Source organism: Candoia aspera, chromosome 1 (assembly GCF_035149785.1).
Source record: "Candoia aspera isolate rCanAsp1 chromosome 1, rCanAsp1.hap2, whole genome shotgun sequence".
In the NCBI taxonomy this organism is placed as follows: Eukaryota; Metazoa; Chordata; class Lepidosauria; order Squamata; family Boidae; genus Candoia; species Candoia aspera.
The window spans coordinates 328,926,756-328,948,322 of NC_086153.1; the positions used below are offsets into that span (position 1 = coordinate 328,926,756).

A 21,567-nucleotide genomic window follows, 5' to 3' on the forward strand; every position below is an offset into this window, starting at 1 on the left:
TCCCCCAAACCCTCCCAAGGGTAAGGGGAATCTATGGTATTGTGACCAGATTGGCACCACATTGACAGCCCCTTTTCCATCCCAGTGTGACCACAGAAGTATGTGTGAAAACCAAACCACCGCAGTGAGATTGTACTTAGAGATGACCAAAGAAAGAAGGGCCTCTCAAATATTCATCTCAATCATGGATAAGAGAAAGGACAATTAATGCTCAGGCAACATTACTGGACCAGTGAAAGTTACTTTAGCTTCAGATCAATCCTGGAAAATATGTGTAGGTTGATTCATTAGGTTCTGTCGTTTGCACAACATGCTAACAGTCCCCACCCATCCACTGACTCAGTCAAGCACGTAATATAAGCATGACTATTAATGGAGAGCAAGGCCAAGCCTTACCACACTGCAGTCTCAACTTAATCTAGACAGCAATTTTGCACAGCAGTCCAAGCACTGCACCAAGTACTGCAAGGAGTTCTGGAAACCATACTTACGTCTTCCATACTTAATTTGAGAGAATTGCCTAGAATGACTCATTGCTCAATCATGATAAACCTCTAAAGATCAATGATCTTATATGAGAATGTCAGGCTGTATTTTCTACTGCTTGAGTAATGGGCCCCAAGGAATATAGGCCAGGGCCTTCCCTGCTGTAGTTTGACTGATTTCCTTGAGGTCTGCCAAAAAGCAAGACAGACTGCACCATTTGAGATCAGACTTTGAAAACTAATTTAATGCGAACTCCTGCACTAAGATATTCAATGAGTAATACATATAGCTGATATCCTGCAAACTTACAAATTGAGGTGATCAACAAAAACTTTATGTATGGGCAGATTTGGGGCATGAACACAGGACAGGGTGGGATGAGAGTTAGATAATACCAATATTCTTCTGTGAAACAGATTTTTGGCTTGGGGGTGCCAAGCTTAGTCACCTTAGGGCCTAACCCTCTAATTTGGCAAAGAGGAAGGTGCCATGAGGCTCATTAGACTATGACCAGATCACTCCCAGTTTCATCTGCCTTCTAATTTCTTGAAAAAAAAAATTCATATTAATTTTGGGACTGATGAAATGAAAAACTTGCAACATTCTTGAGTTTAGTTTCTGTATTTTTTTTATAAGTATAACCAAAACATGTCATATTAATTAGAGCACAGAAAAGAGGCCTGAAGAGAAGCTTCAATCCCATGATTATATCATTGAACCAAAAAAAAAAAAAAAAAACCCTCAAAAAGTGGCTTTTTTATTTCCTGGTAATACTTCAACAGCTTGTATGGAAACTCTGAAAAGTATGATAAACTCTGCATGTGCATTAATATGCATATTTTGGGTTCAGCCAAGAGAATAAGGGATTGAGAATGCTGTTATGACCCTCAAAATCAAGATGAAGCAACTCAGAAGCCGAATTTCCAGCCATGTTGGCTGATGGTCCTAGGGTTGTAGCCTCAGTAAATCTTGAGGACACTTGGTAGAGGGAAAACTGTTTTTAGGTGTCTGTTTCCGATCTCTTTGTTATGCTGAGTAGTATTGTCTCTCTGCAAAGGAGATTTGTTGCCTCTCAAAGCAACGAGAGAGATCGTGTTTATCAAATCTAAATGTCACCCAACTCAGTCCTGATAATACATCATACCACCAACAGGAGACCAGCAAAAGCAAATTCAGACATTCTTCAGCACCATTTCACTTCCTCAGAAGCTAAGGATACAAAGAAGCTTTTGCTGGCGCTACTACAGCTAGAGATCAGAAGCTATTCCAGCCCCCAGTCCAGGCAGGGATCCTTCTTGCTTTGCACAACCAACCTCTCATGGGGTAAAACTTTGATACGCCTGCACCCGGGAGTTTCGTTCAGAACTAGGCCTCAGCTGGCCATGTACAGAAACCAACAGGAGCAAAATCAAGCATACCTGGCCACAGGGGGCCAACCTGCTCCCCCCTCTCTCCATCTGCCACACAGATGGGGCAGGCACGCCACTCGTCAGAAAACACCTGAGCCATGATTCAAGGGGGGAATCCCTTGTAACACTGACTGAGTGTAGTTATGGAATATTTTATTTTACACAACATAACAACATAGAGTTGTTGAGATTTTACAGCATTTGCCTGAAAATGAAGGCAACACCATTACCATGGGGGGGGGAGGGAAGAAAAAGACACTCAGGATTGCTTTAGAAAATATTCTTTTTTGTATGATGATGATCCATTAAATGGTTGGTGTAGAGGAAAGACAAATGCCCTCTATAAAAGGCTTTTCCTGCCCATGCACTTTTGTTCTTGATCTGCCACTGTAGAACCAAGATGCCAATCCAAGGAAAAAGGAAGGCACTGGTGTCGTCTCATGTTTTTCCCTTGATTCCCCCCCCCCTTTCTTTTCAATGAGCTCTTTGAAAATGATTTGCCTTCGGTTGTTACACTAAATCAAAGAAAACCCAGATGGGAAAAAGTGGAAGTGCCTGGTGGCTTGAGCCCAACTCTGCCCAGAAACAATAAGGGTGGAAAATGCCAACTGCTGGAATGGATACACATTTTTCCAACAATGTTTGGAGGATGGGATACTCCATACTTTTTAATTTAGAAAAAACACACACCACAGCTGATCACACAGTGCTTTCCAATATCCACTCAGAACTTGAGAAAGTTGCTTTGCCACTATCCACATTGGAACAGTCTGTCTGCATTAGCATCCCATTCACAGACAAGCTCCGCTTAGACCAAAATCCACCTGGGTTCGAGGAGTTAATATAACAATGGTATTCCATTAATTCTCCATTCAGGGAGTACCTGCGTTTTGCCCGGGATGGGTCAGCTGGCAAAGTGAGGAACTTACTTGACTTGGCTTGTGCTCTTTTGTACTGGGAGCCCCCTTTGGGATAGCCTGGGGTTTGGCCAGCCAACTGCGGAACAGTTGAGTTGTTGCGATTAGTGTTCTGGGACTCTAGGCTGGTGACGGTGCCTTCGCTCGGCGGTGGTGGCATGGGCTTATAATTCAGCATTTGGGAAGTGGGATGGCCAGAAGTCTGCATGTGAGGCAGAGAGGAGGTAGCAGTGGAGGACTCCTGGCTGGAGCAGGCATCCGACGACTGCGCCACACTGTCGTTGCTGACTTTGCAGCGCTGCAGGCTCTCCTCATGCCCCAAGGCCTGCTTGGACCCAGACTGGGGCGTGGCGGCTCCGCAGCACCCCTGGGCCTGGGCCTGGGCCCCGTTGGTCTGGGAGTAAACGTTGCTGACCTTGGTCACCTTGTGGTGCCCGCCGTTGTTACACACCTTATAGCGAATCATGAGGATGATGATGAAGACCAGGACCGAAGCCACGATAATCCCTCCAATTATGATGATCATGGTCCCGCCCAGGAACTGGGACTGCATGAAATGGCAGCGCACGTAGTCCTGCTCTGTGGTAAACTGGATGCACCCCACAACACGAGTGGCTGTCAAGGAGGTGATGCCATCATCATAGATTGCTAAGACACACAAGTCGTACATCGTCCCCGCGGCCAAGTTGTTGACCAGGAAGGTCTTGCTCATGGGAGGTATCATTCTACAAGATGATAGGATAAAACATACATTAATACATTGGATGGAGATGATAACACCATGAAGTGGATCTCCAGATGCTCTGCCCAAGCCTGCTTTCCCAGTGCCTCCTAGTGGTGATGGAAAATGTAGCCCCAATACAATTGGATAACGGGGTGGAAAGACACTCTTGACTCTCAATTTCCATCTGACACAATATTTGTTCTAAATAAAGCAGAGTTTGACCCTAGGTTAAATAGGGACAGGGAAAGAGAAAACTATTGCCAGAGCACTGGAAGATTCCCCATGTACTTCCTCCTCAAAGACATACTCTGTTGCCAACATTCCTCCCACTATTTATGCCTCTTGCCCCAGGTTATCAAATATACATCCGGGGCAGTCAAATTTTTAAATATGCACTGGCTCACGGAACTATAGAAAAAGGCATTTCAATATAATCTATACATGGAACCAGAATACATTTTCTCAACTATTCAAGACAATCCACCGCTGGTTAAAAATGCTAAAGCAATTTCAAACGATCTTGAAAGCACCCATATAATATAGCAATAAGCAAATCCAGATGAAAGGAAAGATATTATCCAAAGCTAAGGCTAACATGAAAGCCAGGAAGAGGGCAAAATAATTCCACGTCCTGCTTTCATGTTTCCTTTAGAATGTAGACGTCATTCCATTTTTAAATGCAAGTATGCAGCTCCCAGAGCTCCATAATGCATTCTTTGAACAGTTATGTTGTACTCTAAGTCTGCACAGAGGCTCTGCGGAGTCAGGGTGTTTATCCACCAAGAACAATCTTCTGTTTCTTTTCTGAAACCTTGGAAACAAGGCCCAGGGGCAACCTATATGGGCAGGGAGCTGCCCGGCTGCCACCACTGTTTCTCCTTTTGCTTCTCATGAGCGCAGAAGCATATTTGATTAGACATCTAATTATTTACTCATTCATTCATTCGATTTATATCGCTGCCCTCCTCAACACAAAACTCATAGTCCCTCAAGCCTCAGTCCCCATCCTCATCCATACACGTTGATATATAAAATGCACACTCTTCCTGCAGGGGAAGGTATGTAAACGTGATCTCCACAACCATTTCTGAAAGGGTGAACTGGTAACATCTTCTTTTTGACAGAGAGACAGACAGATCTCTAGAAGCAGAAGTTAAGCAGCAAAATTAATTCTAAGGCTTTGTTCTATCCTGGAATTATAGTATGTGAACTGTTACATTTTTTATTATCCGGACTTATACAATCAATATCCCTCTTCTAAGGGTGGGGATCTGAGGCAGAGCAGTATAGGTACACAACAGTACACAATAGGTGCCTGAACCCCAGACCAAAGTGGGCCAAATTTACCAAGTCACAAAGGACATTCTTAGAGTCATCAAATAGCCAGGCATCTGAGGCTCAACTAGAACCTTCATTTATGCCAGCAGCTTTCCTTGGCTAACACTTCTGAATCTCTCCCATATACCTCTCATCTATTGTTTATCTTTTTATTAATATCCTTTTACCGATATTGACAGTACCTATATCTTTATCCCACTCATCTGTGCACACATTAGTCTTAAATGATCAGAAAATGATGTGCATATTGCAAAACTATCACCACCACGATTTGGTGTTTTTGAAGGTTACTCCTGACTCTTTTGATCTTCAGGACCAGCTCCCATGCAACGATATGGCATTTTTAAAAAAGGATGTGATAAACTGTTCTTGAAATGTGTGACTGCTCCATTAATAGGCTTCAGAGCAAATCCATTTAGCAAATTCAATTCTTTGGCTCCATGCTCCTCTTCCCTCTGCCCCAAATGAGATTGGAGATTTCCTGAGAGGCAAATATGGGCATTCTTTTTAAAATTGTTTCTACTCATCCCAAATAGAGGGCATTAATGTCTTCTTAGCTGTCCCAACTACGTTAACCAGATTACCTTGAAGGATTAAAGTACAAAAATAAAACAAATTTAAATAAATCAGACTTCAAGGCTGACAACTACACAGCCCTTTGCCCATAAAGGGATTGAAGCTAAGGTCAAACAGCTCTCATTTATTTATTAATTGGTTTATTAAAAAAAAAATAAGGCCCTGCTTTTCAATTTGCTAGAATTCTCAACATTCCTTAGAACGTATACAAATAATCAGAACATAAAACAGTAATGAATGGAATAAAATTCTTATCCCTGCTTTAATAGACCATCCTCAGCTGATCTTAACATTTGGGCAGGAACATATGGAGACACATTATCACCTAGATAACACTCCTAAGCAATCAAGAACCCTATTTCAAACATCAGTTCCTAGAATACACAGACAATATATACACATTTTTACTCTCTTCCCCAAAAGACTTGTGAACAAGAAATCAATGAATTTAACACAGCTGTCACTACTGCTGTTCATCATGATTTTTAATTTTTTTTTCTTTTTAGCAGAGAGAGGCAGTTAGATCTCCCAGGCCCCAGCCCATTAATGGTTTACAGTAGTCAGTTTATTTACCTGCAGCAGTATTATCTGAACACTAGAATTTTCTATGCCTCAGATTTTAATATAACCGTTCACCCAAATCACCATGTAATGCTCAGTAGCATTAATGCAGCACTTTGGAAATAATTCAAAAGGTGACTTTGAAGGACACAGGAGGTTGTACATGACTCTGTCTGCAATTCTTTAAAGCAGGTGCCATGGAATGTCCTATGCCTAGGAAAAGACACAGCCGCTTTAAAGGGTTACAGACAGGTACCACTTTCATGCTCTCTCACACTCTGATTACCTGTTCTGAATTATTTCCAAAGCACCACACCACCCTAGCACCCAGTCCATCATTCTCTCTCCTGTCATACAAACCCAAGCATCGTGTAATTTGTTCCTTTCTAAAGACAAGAACCTGAACTCTGACTGGGATAAGAGTTCACATCCAAACCAAATGCGCTATCCATCACTCCACAGTCTCCCTTTCCTTAAATGTATCCAGGGAGCAATTCCACAATTAGAGATCAATTACGTAAACTATGGAGAAGCTTCTCAGCAAGTTGGCAGCCATGCTTCCAAACACAGTACTGACAATACCTGAAATCCTTCAAAAGATTATTATGGGAATGGAACAGCAAGTACAGTAGTGTGGTTGTGGGGCTGCAGAATAGTGGAGTAGGCCCACAAACCATTCAAGGTCATACTGCAACTTTTAAAAATATCACAGTTCTTGGAATCAGATTATGCTTGAGAGCCAATCTGCTACCATCCTTTGCTATGTAACTTCCTTCTGTTGTTTCTCCTTGCAGGAGGTTGTCACACTCTCACTCCTTCCATCCCAACCTATATATTTAACCATCAGTCCAATAGGCAAAAGGAAAACAGTTTCATTCCTGACTTCACTGGAGTTCAGCTGGGCCAGGGTCCCCTACCTGTAAACAAGCGAATCATCGTATGTTCCATTATACTGAATTTGGAACATACGTATCCCGGGTATATTCCTTTGGAAATTAAATTTAAGCAGGGCAGTGGATGATGTGGCTTCTGCTACCACCACCTTCTTGTCCTGGCTAATTTTTGTTTCCCCGTTGCTACTGCTTGCATTTGAGCCAGATTTGGTCGAAGTTGATATATCCGAGGAACCAGGATCTGGCTCATGGATGTGGTTTGTGCTGTTTACTATGTGAGGCAGTTTGATTATGTGGAGATCTACAGACTGGGTGTCTTCCCCCGCTGGGTTGGAAGCAATACATGTAAAAGAGCCTGTATCCTTCATGGTTGTAATGTGAATGTCAAGCGTTCCATTGTCATACACCAGAGACCGGGTTGCATTAGAAATCAGCTTGCCTTCTGGGGAAATCCAATGTATAGCAGGCTCTGGGTCACCACGGGCTTTACACCTCAGGATGGCTCTTTGGCCCTCTAGCACTCTTAGCTCATGGGTGTGCCTAGTAATGAGGGGGGGTTCACACAGGAACTCCTCCTCAGGAACCGACCAGAAATAGCGGCCAGACAGAACAGAAGGCGAAGCACACGTCTCCAGGTCATCTTCCCTGGAAAGGCGTCTCAGCCACAAAAGTTCACAATTGCAATGAAGAGGGTTCCCTCCAAAGCTCAGTGCAAATGTGGATGGGTTGATGATTCCTGAGGTGGCTAAAACCTGAGCTCGCTGGAAGAGAGGGTCAGGCGGCAGCTTATGCAGTTTGTTGGATGTGACATCCAGCCGGGTCATCTTGTGGAGGTGGGAGAATGTCCCCTTGGGAATGTTGTTGATCATGTTGTGGTCCAAACTGAGGGTGTGCAAGCTGACCATCTTCTCAACAGCATCCCAGGGAATTGTCTCCAAGTTGTTGTATGACAAATCCAGCTCCTCAAGAGCCAAGACATCATCAAAAGCAGTGGAAGAGATCAAAGTCAGCTGGTTGTTGTTCAATATCAAATGATGCAGATTTGAAAGCCCACTTAGCATATCATGTGTGATTTTAGTCAATCGGTTGCTGTTCAAGTGCAAAGCCCTCAGGTTGCGCAAGTCAGCAAATGCATGAGGTGTGATGAAACTAATTGTATTCCTAGACAGTGTCAGGTCCACCAGGCTAGTCATGTTGGCAAAATCTTTCCGCTTGATATTTGTGACAAAGTTGTCTGCCAGCCGCAGCTCTACTGTCTTCCTATCAATGTCAGGAGGGACAAATAATAGCCCTTTCTTTGCACAAAGTGTAGCAAGATTGGGAGACCAGATCTGGCACACACAGCGCTTGGGACACGTCTGGGCCTTCAGCACTAAGCCAATGAAGAACAGATATAGAAGCAGTTTTTCCATTGTAGAACAAGGTCAGGATCCTGGAAAAAAAGAAAAAAAATAGAGCATTAGAGGAGAGCAAATTTACAGGCAAAGAACTCAGAAGCATATATGGAAGAAATCAGTTAGTGCTTCACCTGGGGACTGCAGATTCTATTTCACTATATTCCCAGCTCACTAGAGAATTAAGACAGAGAGCTATCTAACCCTGAATAAGATTCAGTGCAAGTGCATCATTTCTAGCAACAAATTCATGGCTGCACACACATCAGGTATCCTCCATTAGTTGCCTGGGAATTGTGGGAGTTCTAAATGTGTGAAAGGCAAATAACTTGATTCACTTCCATAATAATGAGCCATGATGACTTAATCCTCTTAGTAACCAAAGATCAAAATTACTTTCACCATTAGAAGAAAATGCAACAATTGACTCTTATAGCCTTATTTTGCATTTTTATTCAAACAAGCATGCTAGGATCAGGCTGTCAAAAGATTACTTACTCATTAGGAATCTGGGGCATTTCACTCAGTTTTGCATGTGGCTTGTGATGCTGAATTCTTGCCAAAACTGTGCTCCCTCCTGCACACAATCAACCAAAACTGATGGTCTGGAGGATGCAGACATTTGTTTTACTACATGCTTGCTGAGAAATTCACCCCCAGGTAATTCAAGGAAGAATGCTGGAGCATGTCGTAAAACCACAAGGTGACACCAAATTAAATTTTATATAAGTGGAGGGTGGAAGTGCCCAAGGTACTAGCAATTGTACCTGTAAAATCCTGATATTATATTAAGATCAGAAAGTTTGGAGAAACATTTTAAAAATAGAGATATTAGAATGGAGATTGGTGTTGGTCCAGGAAAAGCACTATTGACTGAGGACAAAGACATGATCATGTGCAGTCATTCGTTCCACACATTGTCTAAGAAGACACACAACTTTATCTAGACAGCACTGTTCAGCAACGCCAATGGAAAAATATGCAAATGCCTGCTAAAACTGATACAACTCCATTGTAGAGTCTGAAGATTGTCTGCCAAGAAACAGCTTTGGCTCACTGTTCTCTCCTCCCTATACTTTTGTGGCATCTTGCACATACTCAAAAAATCACCCAGATTAGGGTCACCTGATATTTCAAGTCACAGATTCAATGCCTGGGGAACTGCTCCCATCCGGTAATTAAACCTGTTCATAATTAAACCATCCAGTAATGGAAACTACCTCCAGTTCACTCTTCCTTTCCATAAAAGATATATAGAGGGTGAGCTGGGAGAAGGAATGTACAGATCAGTCTGTAGTTCAGAGTTTCTCAACCTTGGGAACTTTAAGATGTGTGGACTTCAACTCCCAGAATTCTGGGAGTTGAAGTCCACACATCTTAAACTTCCCAAGGTTGAGAGACACTGCTATAGTGGATCCATATCCATCTCTCTCTCACACACACATACACACACATACACACACACTCAATTACTAATCCATTCTACTGAATGTCCACATCACTGTAATTTTTTTATATATACAAGAGAACCCTGCCTTACATTTTTACATGTCACTTTCACAGATTTGCATTCTGTATGCATCTTGAACACATTTATTAATAAACGTATTTTTCCACACTTTTTCTCCAATACATGCACTTACTTTCCTGTTTTCTCAAATAGATATGTTTATTTCACACTTTTTGTGCTGAGCTATATTTCAAGACAGATGCTGGCAAGGTCAGTGAATTACCTGCTTGTTTGTAGTCGAACAGATTTTGTTTTAGCAGTTACACAATTCTGCCTGAAAATGAATTCATTAACATTTCCCTGGCACCACTTCAGCCATTACCCAATTCAAACCTCCAGGAGATTTAGACAAGCTATGACTCTCTGCTTTTACAAAATGAAAATCATGTATATCCACACTTTTATAAGCTGCTTCTCAAAGCTGTTTATTGTAAGATTAAAAGAAGGGTTTAAGAGATTAAAAGAAAAAAGCAGTATCAAAAATTTACATGTTTCAGTAGGAAAACAGCAACAGCCTGATATTATCAGCAGGTTGCAGTTAAAACATGTTAAGTCTGAGTGAATAAAAAAGAAGTTTTTGTCTTATTATTGCCAATAATCTTTATCAGGTGAGTCAAATCCCCAACCTCTTCCTCATCTCAAAGACTAAAAGGACCTGCAGAACAGCCTGAGATGTTCTTATTTATTTGTCTATTGGATTTGTTAAGGCTGCCCAACTCCAAGAAGACTCTGGGAGGCATATATTAAGTCCAACGGATAGATTAAAAAACACATTAAAAACCACATAATTGCCCAGACCAAAACAACACTGCCTATCATGCAGAAACTCAATAGGGGCCCCACAACAACCCTAACCCCAGGTCTGGGAACAGAGCCAGGTCTTAAGAGACTTCTGGAAACCAAGAAGAGTGGGAGTTATGTGTGTATATCTCCGGGGTGATACTGTTCCAGAGGGAAGGGGCTGCAACAGAGAAGACATGCCTCCTTGGTCCCAGAAGAGGACAGCATATAATCAATGGGACTTGAATTGCACCCACTCTGCCTGATCACATCAGACAGGCAGAAACAACTGGGGACAGGCAAGCCCTCAAATAACCAGGCCTTATGCCATGGCTACCTATCTCCACTAGTTGCTCAATCTTGGGATTCTCCACTTTGAATTTATCAAGACATCATGAATCTTCTTATTCACAAAGTTATGTTGTCAATAAGGTTGTATGTGTCTATCCATTTTCTTCATTTAATGTATTTTTTTCTAAAAGAAGAGCTTCTGATGTTCTATGTGAGCAAAAGTTGTCCTTGAGATATTTTGTTTCTAAGCTATGGAGGCTTTAAAGATTTAGAAATGCGAATATATTCTATTTCAACTGGACCCTGACTTGGATTTTGAAGTTCATTTTATTGAATGGTTTCACTGTTTATAGATTGAATTCCAGAGAAATGTTTCAGAATTTTCCCAGGGAAACTCAGCTATTACTGTTTTGGAATAAAAGTGTTTCTCCTTCCTTAGCTCCAAACAGTTCAGTTTTCCCAGGTTTTTTTCCCCCCCATATTTCAAAATGGATGCAGTTATGCAGTGATAACTTTTTCACCATTGCCACATTTTGCAAACGAACCAATTTTGCAAACAAAAGGCCACATCACAAAGAAGCTGCAATACATGTAAGATGTTACAAAATCCCAAACTGATGGGGAAAAAAAAGTTCCTTCTCCCCAATGTAAAATGAAGCTAACTGTGGCAAAAAGATAATGAGACAGATATTTGCACAATTGCTTAACTGTGCAGAGTCCAGATCTGAATTTCTGCTGGGAATTAAACAGAAAAAAACTAACCGCAGTTCTAGAAAAATATGGAATCAATCTATTCATTCCGTTAGAAGTTGCACCTTGAATTAGAAACAGATCAAAAATCAGAGCAGCTTTTTCATCATCAACCTGTTATGTTCCATGTACCAACTTCCATTTTGCTACAGTTTCCAAAATGATTTCAAGGATAAAGATAAGAACTTTCCAGATATTTTGAAGGCACAGAAAACCACTAGTTACATCCATGTTTCTGTTGTTGTTTTCAGGGGAAAAAATGAAGTTTTTGGGGAAAAAATAAAATATATCAAATATTCACTTTTACACCACCCATTACAGATGTTTCATTACATTACATTACAGATTACTTTGCTATTTTAGGAAGATCCAGGCAGTATGTTAAACATGGCTTATTTGCATAATTATTGTGTGTGCTACATTTATTAAAAGTAAAACTATAATTTAGACATATAATAATTATGTTTGCCAGTTGAATTTACTTTAAAATGTTGTTTACATGTTGCTTTTGCACTCCTTTTGTCCTCTGAAGCCTAGACAGGAGCAGATCCACTGACCTCTGGATAAAAAGTCAGCAATAGATAAGCCCAGGAGCAAATCAGTATGTAATCATCCTTTCTTCTTTAGTGAAAATGGAAGCCCACCAGAAGAGGGGAAAATGCACCTTGCTCTTATATTGGAAATGTGCACTGCACTGCTGTCCTCCCCAGATACCCTAGATAAGAGTCTTCTATAGAAATCATTTGAAGGGAACAAAGGGTAGCAACATATGAGCACTTTGTTTTACTGCATTTTGTTGTTTTTTCCCAAACTTTCACATTTCTATTCAAATGCAGCCCCCACCCCAATAATACATTTTGCAATGATCCAGACAAATTTTCCAGAATTCAAATGGCAACAGCCACATTCTCTGTACCAATGACCATAGCTGGTTCCCCAGCATAAGCTAATGAAAGATGCTGTTGTGCCAGCAGACTACTAAACTTCTTAAACACAAAAAGAGAGCCAATGGCATCAACCAATTACAAACCTGACCCTTTCAAGGTGCAATCTCCCATAAATTCCAGCATCTTGTAGACTAAATAATTTATTGCAGAATTAGCTTCTGTGAATCTCAGTTCATATATGCCATAATAAATGTCTTTCTCTTTAGCACCACAACACTCTGTGGTTATCAAGTCAAACACCATCAGATCAATTTGGACCATCCAACAAAACAAACTGCAGAGTATCAGGATGAACTTTTGGTCTGGCTGTTGCTATTTGTTTAGTCGAGTATTACTTCCGGTTACCAGTTCAAGGGGCTGCTCTTTAAAAGTTCCCAGAAGTTGTAATTGATGCAAAATGCAACAGCCAGGCTGATAATCACTGAATGGTGATGCCACTACTGAAAATCTGCTTACTAGGCACATTTTAAGGTGGATTTACCTATAAAGCCTATGTATGTGTGTAAAGTGCCATCTCTCCTCCTTAGGTTGTTAAGATCATCAGAAGCAATTCCTTTGACGATGCCTCCACTGTCAGACGTCTGGGGCATGAGAGAGGGCCTTCTCCTGTGTTGCTCCCAGCAATGGAATGCACTCTCTTGGGCATACTGATTCATCCTCACTCTCAGCATTTAGAAAATCTCTAAAGACATATCTCTTTCACCAGGCTTTTAATTGTTAAATGGTTTTAGTATCAAGGTTATTGTTAATTTTAATTTGACTCATCAACTTTTTATATTCTGTTCTGTTTTTGGTTTGGTTAACCATGTTGAATACTCACCAAGGGCAGAAAAGTGGGGTAAAAATCATAAAGAAATTGCTCCTGCCAAAAGCAACAGTTAGATGTTAACTCCAGCATGTAAAATAGACATACTAAATTATGGGAAATAATCTCGTGGAATTTGGAATGGGTTCAGAGATAGGCATAGCCCAGTGACTACATCTGAAAACAACTTCAGAAACAATGTCCGGTTTTGTGATTCCTTCTAAATCCAGAGAAGGCTCTAGAGTTACTTTTTATTAGAAATTAGACTAATTCAGCAATGAAACAAGCCAAAGCTTTGATCTACTCAACACTTTAGTATGATGCAAGATACTTGGCTGATACAGAAAACTTGGAGAAGGTGCTTTGAACCAAGCCAAGAATGCAGAAGGAAGACATCTATAATGCTTCTGCTTCACAGCTGAGCATGAAACCTGTACACACCCAATGAAAGACACCTGACATTTCTGTGTGCAAATTTTTCTGGTCTCTTCACTCTCTCCTGCAGTAGGATAACATTTAGTGCTTTCTGACAGCCTTCCCCTGCCAAGCTCCGGGAATTCTTGAAGTTGCAGTCCCAACACCAGTTTAGAGAAGGCTATTCTATGGCAGTTGCATGATTCCAATACGCAGAGTCAACTTAAGAGTTGTTTGTTGTTTATTCGTTTAGTCGCTTCCGACTCTTCGTGACTTCATGGACCAGCCCACGCCAGAGCTTCCTGTCGGTCGTCAACACCCCCAGCTCCCCCAGGGACGAGTCCGTCACCTCTAGAATATCATCCATCCATCTTGCCCTTGGTCGGCCCCTCTTCCTTTTGCCTTCCACTCTCCCTAGCATCAGCATCTTCTCCAGGGTGTCCTGTCTTCTCAAACTGATCCATTTAGTTTTCACGGCAAGAATACTGGGGTGGGTTGCCATTACCTTCCCCAGGGATCGCATTTAGTCTGACCTCTCTGTCATGACCTTCCCGTCTTGGGTGGCCCTTCACGGTTTAGCTCATGGCATCATTGAGGTGCTCAAGCTCCAGCACCACGACAAGGTAACGATCCTTTGCTGAAGAACTTAAGAGTAACTGCCAGCAAAAATGCCACATACTCAAGAAAGGGGCATAATCTCTCCTGGTGATTCTTGCTTGGAACCTGTTTCATTTTCAGCAAACATTTTTTTTAGATGTTGTGGTAAAAATGATTGAAGACAATCATTTTTACCACAACTTAATTATTTGTATTTCTCCCCAGACTGCTTCACATAGTGAACATTAGCCTTCCTGCAGACTATCTTGAGGACAAAGACAATATAGTTTTGAATGTACTCTGGCTTTTATTAATTTGCTCTTTCACATCTATCACTTGTGTTCAACTTCCCCCCTCCTTCAAAGATTTCTCCATTTGTAGGTGAAATCACAATGATATATTCGCTCATGAAAAATGTATTGTTTTCATGTCTCCACACCCTACCATCTAGAAAATTTCAACCACTTGTTTCAGAGTTCAGGGGTTGAGAGATTAAGCTGATGACTCTCTTGCCAGCTCCATCAAAAATGCCAAGGGAATCAGTGTTCAGTGATTTTAAGGAAAAGTCACATAACAAATTCATTTTTTACAGGCAGCTGAGAAGGTAATCTCTTCTCTGCAGAATCCAATATTCCTCCAATTTTTACATTCAGTTAAAAAGAAAGCTACTGGGCTCCATTGTGGAGAACCAGACAGCTCAGGACTATAAATGGAGCAATTAAATTTGCTTCCTTTTCTGCCAGATGAATTCAAGAGAGAAAGATAGTTCTGACAAGTTTTAAAAATCTCTCTGCTGAAAATGAATGAACAAATATACATGCATTAATTCTAGCAGTAAGCAAACTTCAAGGGTGGTGCTTAAGCACATTTTTCAGGGTTAGGTGTTATGCTTTTTAGGCCACCCAAGTGTGTCCACTGGAAACAGTGGATTTGTGTTTAAAAAATTCAACAGTTGGATTTCGAAGAGCTTGATCACTGATATTTAATAATGGACAGCTTAAAGGCTGATTGTGCCATATCACTAACCTCTTAGGCCTAGTAGTCTAGACCAGGGTTTCTCAACCTTGGCAGTTTTAAGTGTGTGGACTTCAACTCCCAGAATTCCCCAGCCAGCTGATGGAGGATTTCTGGAAGTTGAAGTCCACACATCTTAAAATTGCCAAGGTTGAGAAACACTGGTCTAGAGGATACTACCTGTGGAGAACAGTACAGAAGAGCTCTATCCTCATATTTGGCAACTCAATCCAACCATCTAAGGTTAAGGGATTTTCTTTGCCTAGCAGAGATTGTTTGTTTTCCTTTGATGTGCTGGAACCCAACCTGAAAAGGCATTCCCTCTCAACTTTAGATTCTGAAATTCATGAACTACTAGGGAAATCAATAAAGTTTTCCAGAAGCACTGTTCGCACCTGCCAGTTCCCTGAAAATGATGGCCATGAAAAGCCTAAGGCACTGGGAGCCTTAGAACATACAACTCTGCATGTGCTGCCAGGATAACCTGCTGCGTTCTCTCTGCCTAAAACATGAAGAGGAAGTAAACACATCTGAAGCTGTCTTATAATGAGTAGATAATTTGCCCATCTAGCCATCCTGGTCAGCTGTGGCTGGCCAGACTTCTCCAAGTGGGTAAGCAACTTTCCCACACCTGCTGCTACAAAAGATCCCAGAGATGCCAGAAAACAATGTTAACTCCTTGCTGCTAGCACTTGAAAAGAATATAAGACACTACTTCTATTACAGTCCTGGAGAGGGTTTTTTTTAAGGCCAAATGTGGAAAAGGGCAGCACTATCTGGCCATAAAATGGAAGCAGCAAGACATTTTCATCTCATTCTATCCTTCCAACGAAACCACCACAGTAACTACAAATACAGAGAGTTCATTTCCTAACAGTTCCAAAATTATTGAGGCAGATGACTTTGGAAGAGATAAAGGGAAGGGCACCTGTGATTTGTAATCAGCCTTTTTGCTTCCAGATCTAATCCAGGATTGCAGCTTCACAGAGTGCGGAGGCTCTAGTGATTCCTTTAAGATTGGGAATCTGCATATTTCTGGAAGATCTATACATGTACAGCTTTTAAGTGACTATCCAAAATTAAATAGGTGAGTGCAGGAACTATTTTAAGATCACCCTTCAAGAGAGGGCAGGGGGAGTTAGAACTTTCTTCCCTAGCTTTCTATGACTTACCAACAGCCACAAAAGAAGAATCCTCCAGCACTTGTACTGATAACTGCAATTCCAGTTAAACAGCCCTTACGAATTAAATGCAAATGACTATGAAATGGATTCCTCTCTAGCGTGCCATTCAGCACTCCAAGCTTCTCCACCTGTGCGTGCTGAAGATTGAATTGCAGCCATACAGTGAAGCAAGCATCTCTCCACTGGTTATCAGACAAAAACAGCAGAAGTGCCTGGAGTATCCAGTGCTAATTAGCTAGCTTCAGCAGTTTGTAGGGACAGATGGATGCAACTAACCTTTGCCGGCCTATCATTGAAACATATGGAATCCCTTCCAGGTTAAAGCTGCCATACCTGCTTCAGCCACAGGCCAGCCATACACTGCCAAAATAAGCAAACTGAGATAGAAAAGGAGAGTCTGGAAGACCTGGAGATAGAGAGCTCTTAAAGAGGGGCTGTGGGCATGCTCCTAAAAAATTTAAGCAGCAAGTGTTCAACAGGCGCTGAGGAAGCAACTTCTGTTGGCATTTCTTTGTTTTTGCTCGGACCAAGCCACTAGGTTACCATGGTAATTAAGTACTTTCTTAAGTATTGGCAGGGTGAAGAGGTCAAACTTAATTGTCCTCAGTCTGGGTGTTAATAGCTGCATTGCCTGGGGGAGGAACTTGCCCGGACTTGTTTAGTTTCGCTTTTGTAGCCTTGCAGCCCAGTTCCTCCCCATCCTCTCTGAGCGCGTGTGAATGCACAGCTTGAAAATGTTTTTTGTGCTTTCTGTAAATTTATTTTTATAGAAATGCCTGGTGTGTGATTTTTCTGATCTCTCGGGCCAAACGCTTTCCAGCAATCTCTGACAACTTCCCCCCAACACACATCAATATGGACTTCCCAAGTATAGCAATCACAATATGATCCAAGCAATGATATGATCAACCATAATGAAATCCCTGTAACTTAATGACATGTTCTTTGAGTCAAGCCTGACATTTGATGACTACATGGACATGTCTCTCTAGTTTTCTTCGCAGCAATGTGGAAGTAGTTTGCCACTGCCTTTTCCCAGGATTTTTATATAGTTTTTTAAAAAAAATTCAGTTTAACCTGCAGCCTGGGATTTCAGCCAAGGTCAGCTGAGTGCTCCCCAAAAGCAGTTGCTTCTGTATAGGAATGTTTGTGTTAAAGCCTCAATTATTCGCAAGCAGGTTTCAGCCAGGATTGAGCTGAGAATCCAACTCCCTTTCCCCTTCTCACTTCTGAATGAAGTTCTATCCATTGGTATATGCAATTATTTGAGTTGGAGATGTACCTCCAGAAGCAACATTCCTTTGCCTCTTGTATCCTACTGATCACTAGAGACAGTAGGAATAAGAAGCAAGGGATTCTCCTCCTTTTGGGGTCAGCTTTTCTTTCCCTGGACTGGAAAACTGAAACAGGCAGACTCTGTTCTTGAGTCTGCTTCCTACATGAAAAATGTAACATTTCCTTTCTTCTGCTGCTTTTTCCCACCATGAAAGCTGAAAAATGCAGCTTTTTATCAGAGTGCATAACTTTCTTAAACTTTACTTGCTTTGGGGGACTTTAAGTATGTCTCTCTTCAGCAAAGGATCGTTACCTTGTCGTGGTGCTGGAGCTTGAGCACCTCAATGATGCCATGAGCTAAACCGTGAAGGGCCACCCAAGACGGGAAGGTCATGACAGAGAGGTCAGACTAAATGCGATCCCTGGGGAAGGTAATGGCAACCCACCCCAGTATTCTTGCCATGAAAACTAAATGGATCAGTACAACCAGAGATATGTCGGTATACCATCGGAAGATGAGACCCCCAGGTCGGAAGATGGTCAAAATGCTACTGGGGAGGAACAGAGGATGAGTTCAACTAGCCCCAGACGTGATGACGCAGCTAGCTCAAAGCCAAAAGGACGGCTAGCGGCCAATGGTGCTGGTGGTGAACGGTGAATCCGATGTTCTAAGGATCAACACACCACTGGAACCTGGAATATAAGATCTATGAGCCAGGGCAAATTGGATGTGGTTATCGGTGAGATGTCAAGATTAAAGATAGACATTTTGGGCATTAGCGAACTGAAATGGACTGGAATGGGCCACTTCACATCAAATGACCACCAGATCTACTACTGTGGACAAGAGGACCACAGAAGAAATGGAGTAGCCTTCATAATTAATAGTAAAGTGGCTAAAGCAGTGCTTGGATACAATCCAAAAAACGATAGAATGGTCTCAATTCGAATTCAGGGCAAGCCATCTAACATCAGAGTGATCCAAATATACGCCCCAACCACAGATGCTGAAGAAGCTGAAGTAGAGCAGTTCTATGAGGATCTGCAGCAGCTACTGGACAACACGCCTAAAAGAGTTGTTATTTTCATCACGGGAGACTGGAATGCTAAGGTGGGCAGTCAAATGACACCTGGAATTACAGGTAAGCATGGCCTGGGAGAACAAAACGAAGCAGGACATAGGCTGATAGAATTTTGCCAAGACAACTCACTCTGCATAACGAACACTCTCTTCCAACAACCTAAGAGACAGCTTTATACATGGACTTCACCAGATGGGCAACACCGAAATCAGATTGACTACATCCTTTGCAGCCAAAGGTGGCGGACATCTGTACAGTCGGTAAAAACAAGACCTGGAGCTGACTGTAGTTCTGATCACGAACTTCTTCTTGCACAATTTAGGATCAGACTAAAGAGATTAGGGAAGACCCACAGATCAGCTAGATATCAGCTCACTAATATCCCTCAGGAATATGCAGTGGAGGTAAAGAATCGATTTAAGGGACTGGACTTAGTAGATAGGGTCCCGGAAGAACTCTGGACAGAAGTTCACAACATTGTTCAGGAGGCGGCAACAAAATACATCCCAAAGAAAGAGAAAACCAAGAAGGCAAAGTGGCTGTCTGCTGAGACACTAGAAGTAGCCCAAGAAAGAAGGAAAGCAAAAGGCAACAGTGATAGGGGGAGATATGCCCAATTAAATGAAAAATTCCAGGGACTAGCCAGAAGAGATAAGGAATTATTTTTAAACAAGCAATGCGCGGAAGTGGAAGAAGACAATAGAATAGGAAGGACAAGAGACCTCTTCCAGAAAATTAGAAACACTGGAGGTAAATTCCAGGCCAAAATGGGCATGATCAAAAACAAAGATGGCAAGGACCTAACAGAAGAAGAAGAGATCAAGAAAAGGTGGCAAGAATATACAGAAGACCTGTATAGAAAGGATAACAATATCAGGGATAGCTTTGACAGTGTGGTCAGTGAGCTAGAGCCAGACATCCTGAAGAGTGAGGTTGAATGGGCCTTAAGAAGCATTGCTAATAACAAGGCAGCAGGAGATGACGGCATCCCAGCTGAACTGTTCAAAATCTTGCGAGATGATGCTGTCAAGGTAATGCATGCTATATGCCAGCAAATTTGTAAAACACAGGAATGGCCATCAGATTGGAAAAAATCAACCTACATCCCCATACCAAAAAAGGGAAACACTAAAGAATGTTCAAACTATCGAACAGTGGCACTCATTTCACATGCCAGTAAGGTAATGCTCAAGGTCCTGCAAGGGAGACTTCAGCAATTCATGGAGCGAGAATTGCCAGATGTACAAGCTGGGTTTAGAAAAGGCAGAGGAGCTAGGGACCAAATTGCCAATATCCGCTGGATAATGGAAAAAGCCAGGGAGTTTCAGAAAAACATCTATTTCTGTTTTATTGACTATTCTAAAGCCTTTGACTGTGTGGACCATAACTAATTGTGGCAAGTTGTTAGCGGTATGGGGATACCAAGTCATCTTGTCTGCCTCCTGAAGAATCTGTATAACGACCAAGTAGCAACAGTAAGAACAGACCACGGAACAACGGACTGGTTTAAGATTGGGAAAGGAGTACGGCAGGGCTGTATACTCTCACCCTACCTATTCAACTTGTACGCAGAACACATCATGCGACATGCTGGGCTTGAGGAATCCAAGGCTGGAGTTAAAATCTCTGGAAGAAACATTAACAATCTCAGATATGCAGATGATACCACTTTGATGGCTGAAAGCGAAGAGGAACTGAGGAGCCTTATGATGAAGGTGAAAGAAGAAAGTGCAAAAGCTGGCTTGCAGCTAAACCTCAAAAAAACCAAGATTATGGCAACCAGCTTGATCGATAACTGGCAAATAGAGGGAGAAAATGTAGAAGCAGTGAAAGACTTTGTATTTCTAGGTGCGAAGATTACTGCCGACGCTGACTGCGGTCAGGAAATCAGAAGACGCTTAATCCTTGGGAGAAGAGCAATGACAAATCTCGATAAAATAGTTAAGAGCAGAGACATCACACTGACAACAAAGGTCCGCATAGTTAAAGCAATGGTGTTCCCCGTAGTAACATATGGCTGCGAGAGCTGGACCATAAGGAAGGCTGAGAGAAGGAAGATCGATGCTTTTGAACTGTGGTGTTGGAGGAAAATTCTGAGAGTGCCTTGGACTGCAAGAAGATCAAACCAGTCCATCCTCCAGGAAATAAAGCCAGACTGCTCACTTGAGGGAATGATATTAAAGGCCAAACTGAAATACTTTGGCCACACAATGAGAAGACAGGACACCCTGGAGAAGATGCTGATGCTAGGGAGAGTGGAGGGCAAAAGGAAGAGGGGCCGACCAAGGGCAAGGTGGATGGATGATATTCTGGAGGTGACGGACTCGTCCCTGGGGGAGCTGGGGGTGTTGATGACCGACAGGAAGCTCTGGCGTGGGCTGGTCCATGAAGTCACGAAGAGTCGGAAGCGACTGAATGAATAAACAACAACAACAAAGCATGTCTCTAGGTCAGTGTTTCTTAATCTTGGGCACTTTAAGATGTGTGGACTTCTGGGAGTTGAAGTCCACACATCTTAAAGTGCCCAAGGCTGAGAAACGCTGCTCTAGGAGCTCCAAAATAAATATGCTGGATGTTTTCCAACAAGGTTACCTCAAAAATTTCTCTCCAGTTTGTACAT

At 42.0% G+C, this 21,567-nt stretch overlaps 1 protein-coding gene across 3 annotated transcripts in view; it reads right to left on the reverse strand.

The window, feature by feature from the left end:
* The window catches only part of LRFN5 (leucine rich repeat and fibronectin type III domain containing 5), a 109,018-nt gene that overhangs the window by 10,018 nt on the left and 77,433 nt on the right, over positions 1–21,567 (reverse strand). Inside the window, exons 2-3 of one of the 3 annotated variants that reach the window (XM_063290600.1) lie at positions 6,929–8,336; positions 3,264–3,537 (exon numbers count right to left, since the gene is read on the reverse strand). In XM_063290600.1, the coding sequence (XP_063146670.1) occupies positions 3,264–3,537; positions 6,929–8,316 (1,662 nt within the window). In that variant the 5' untranslated portion in view covers positions 8,317–8,336. Of the gene's footprint in view, positions 1–2,031; positions 3,538–6,928; positions 8,337–21,567 lie in introns of those variants that run through there. The other 2 variants (XM_063290599.1, XM_063290598.1) reach the window with 2 other exon arrangements.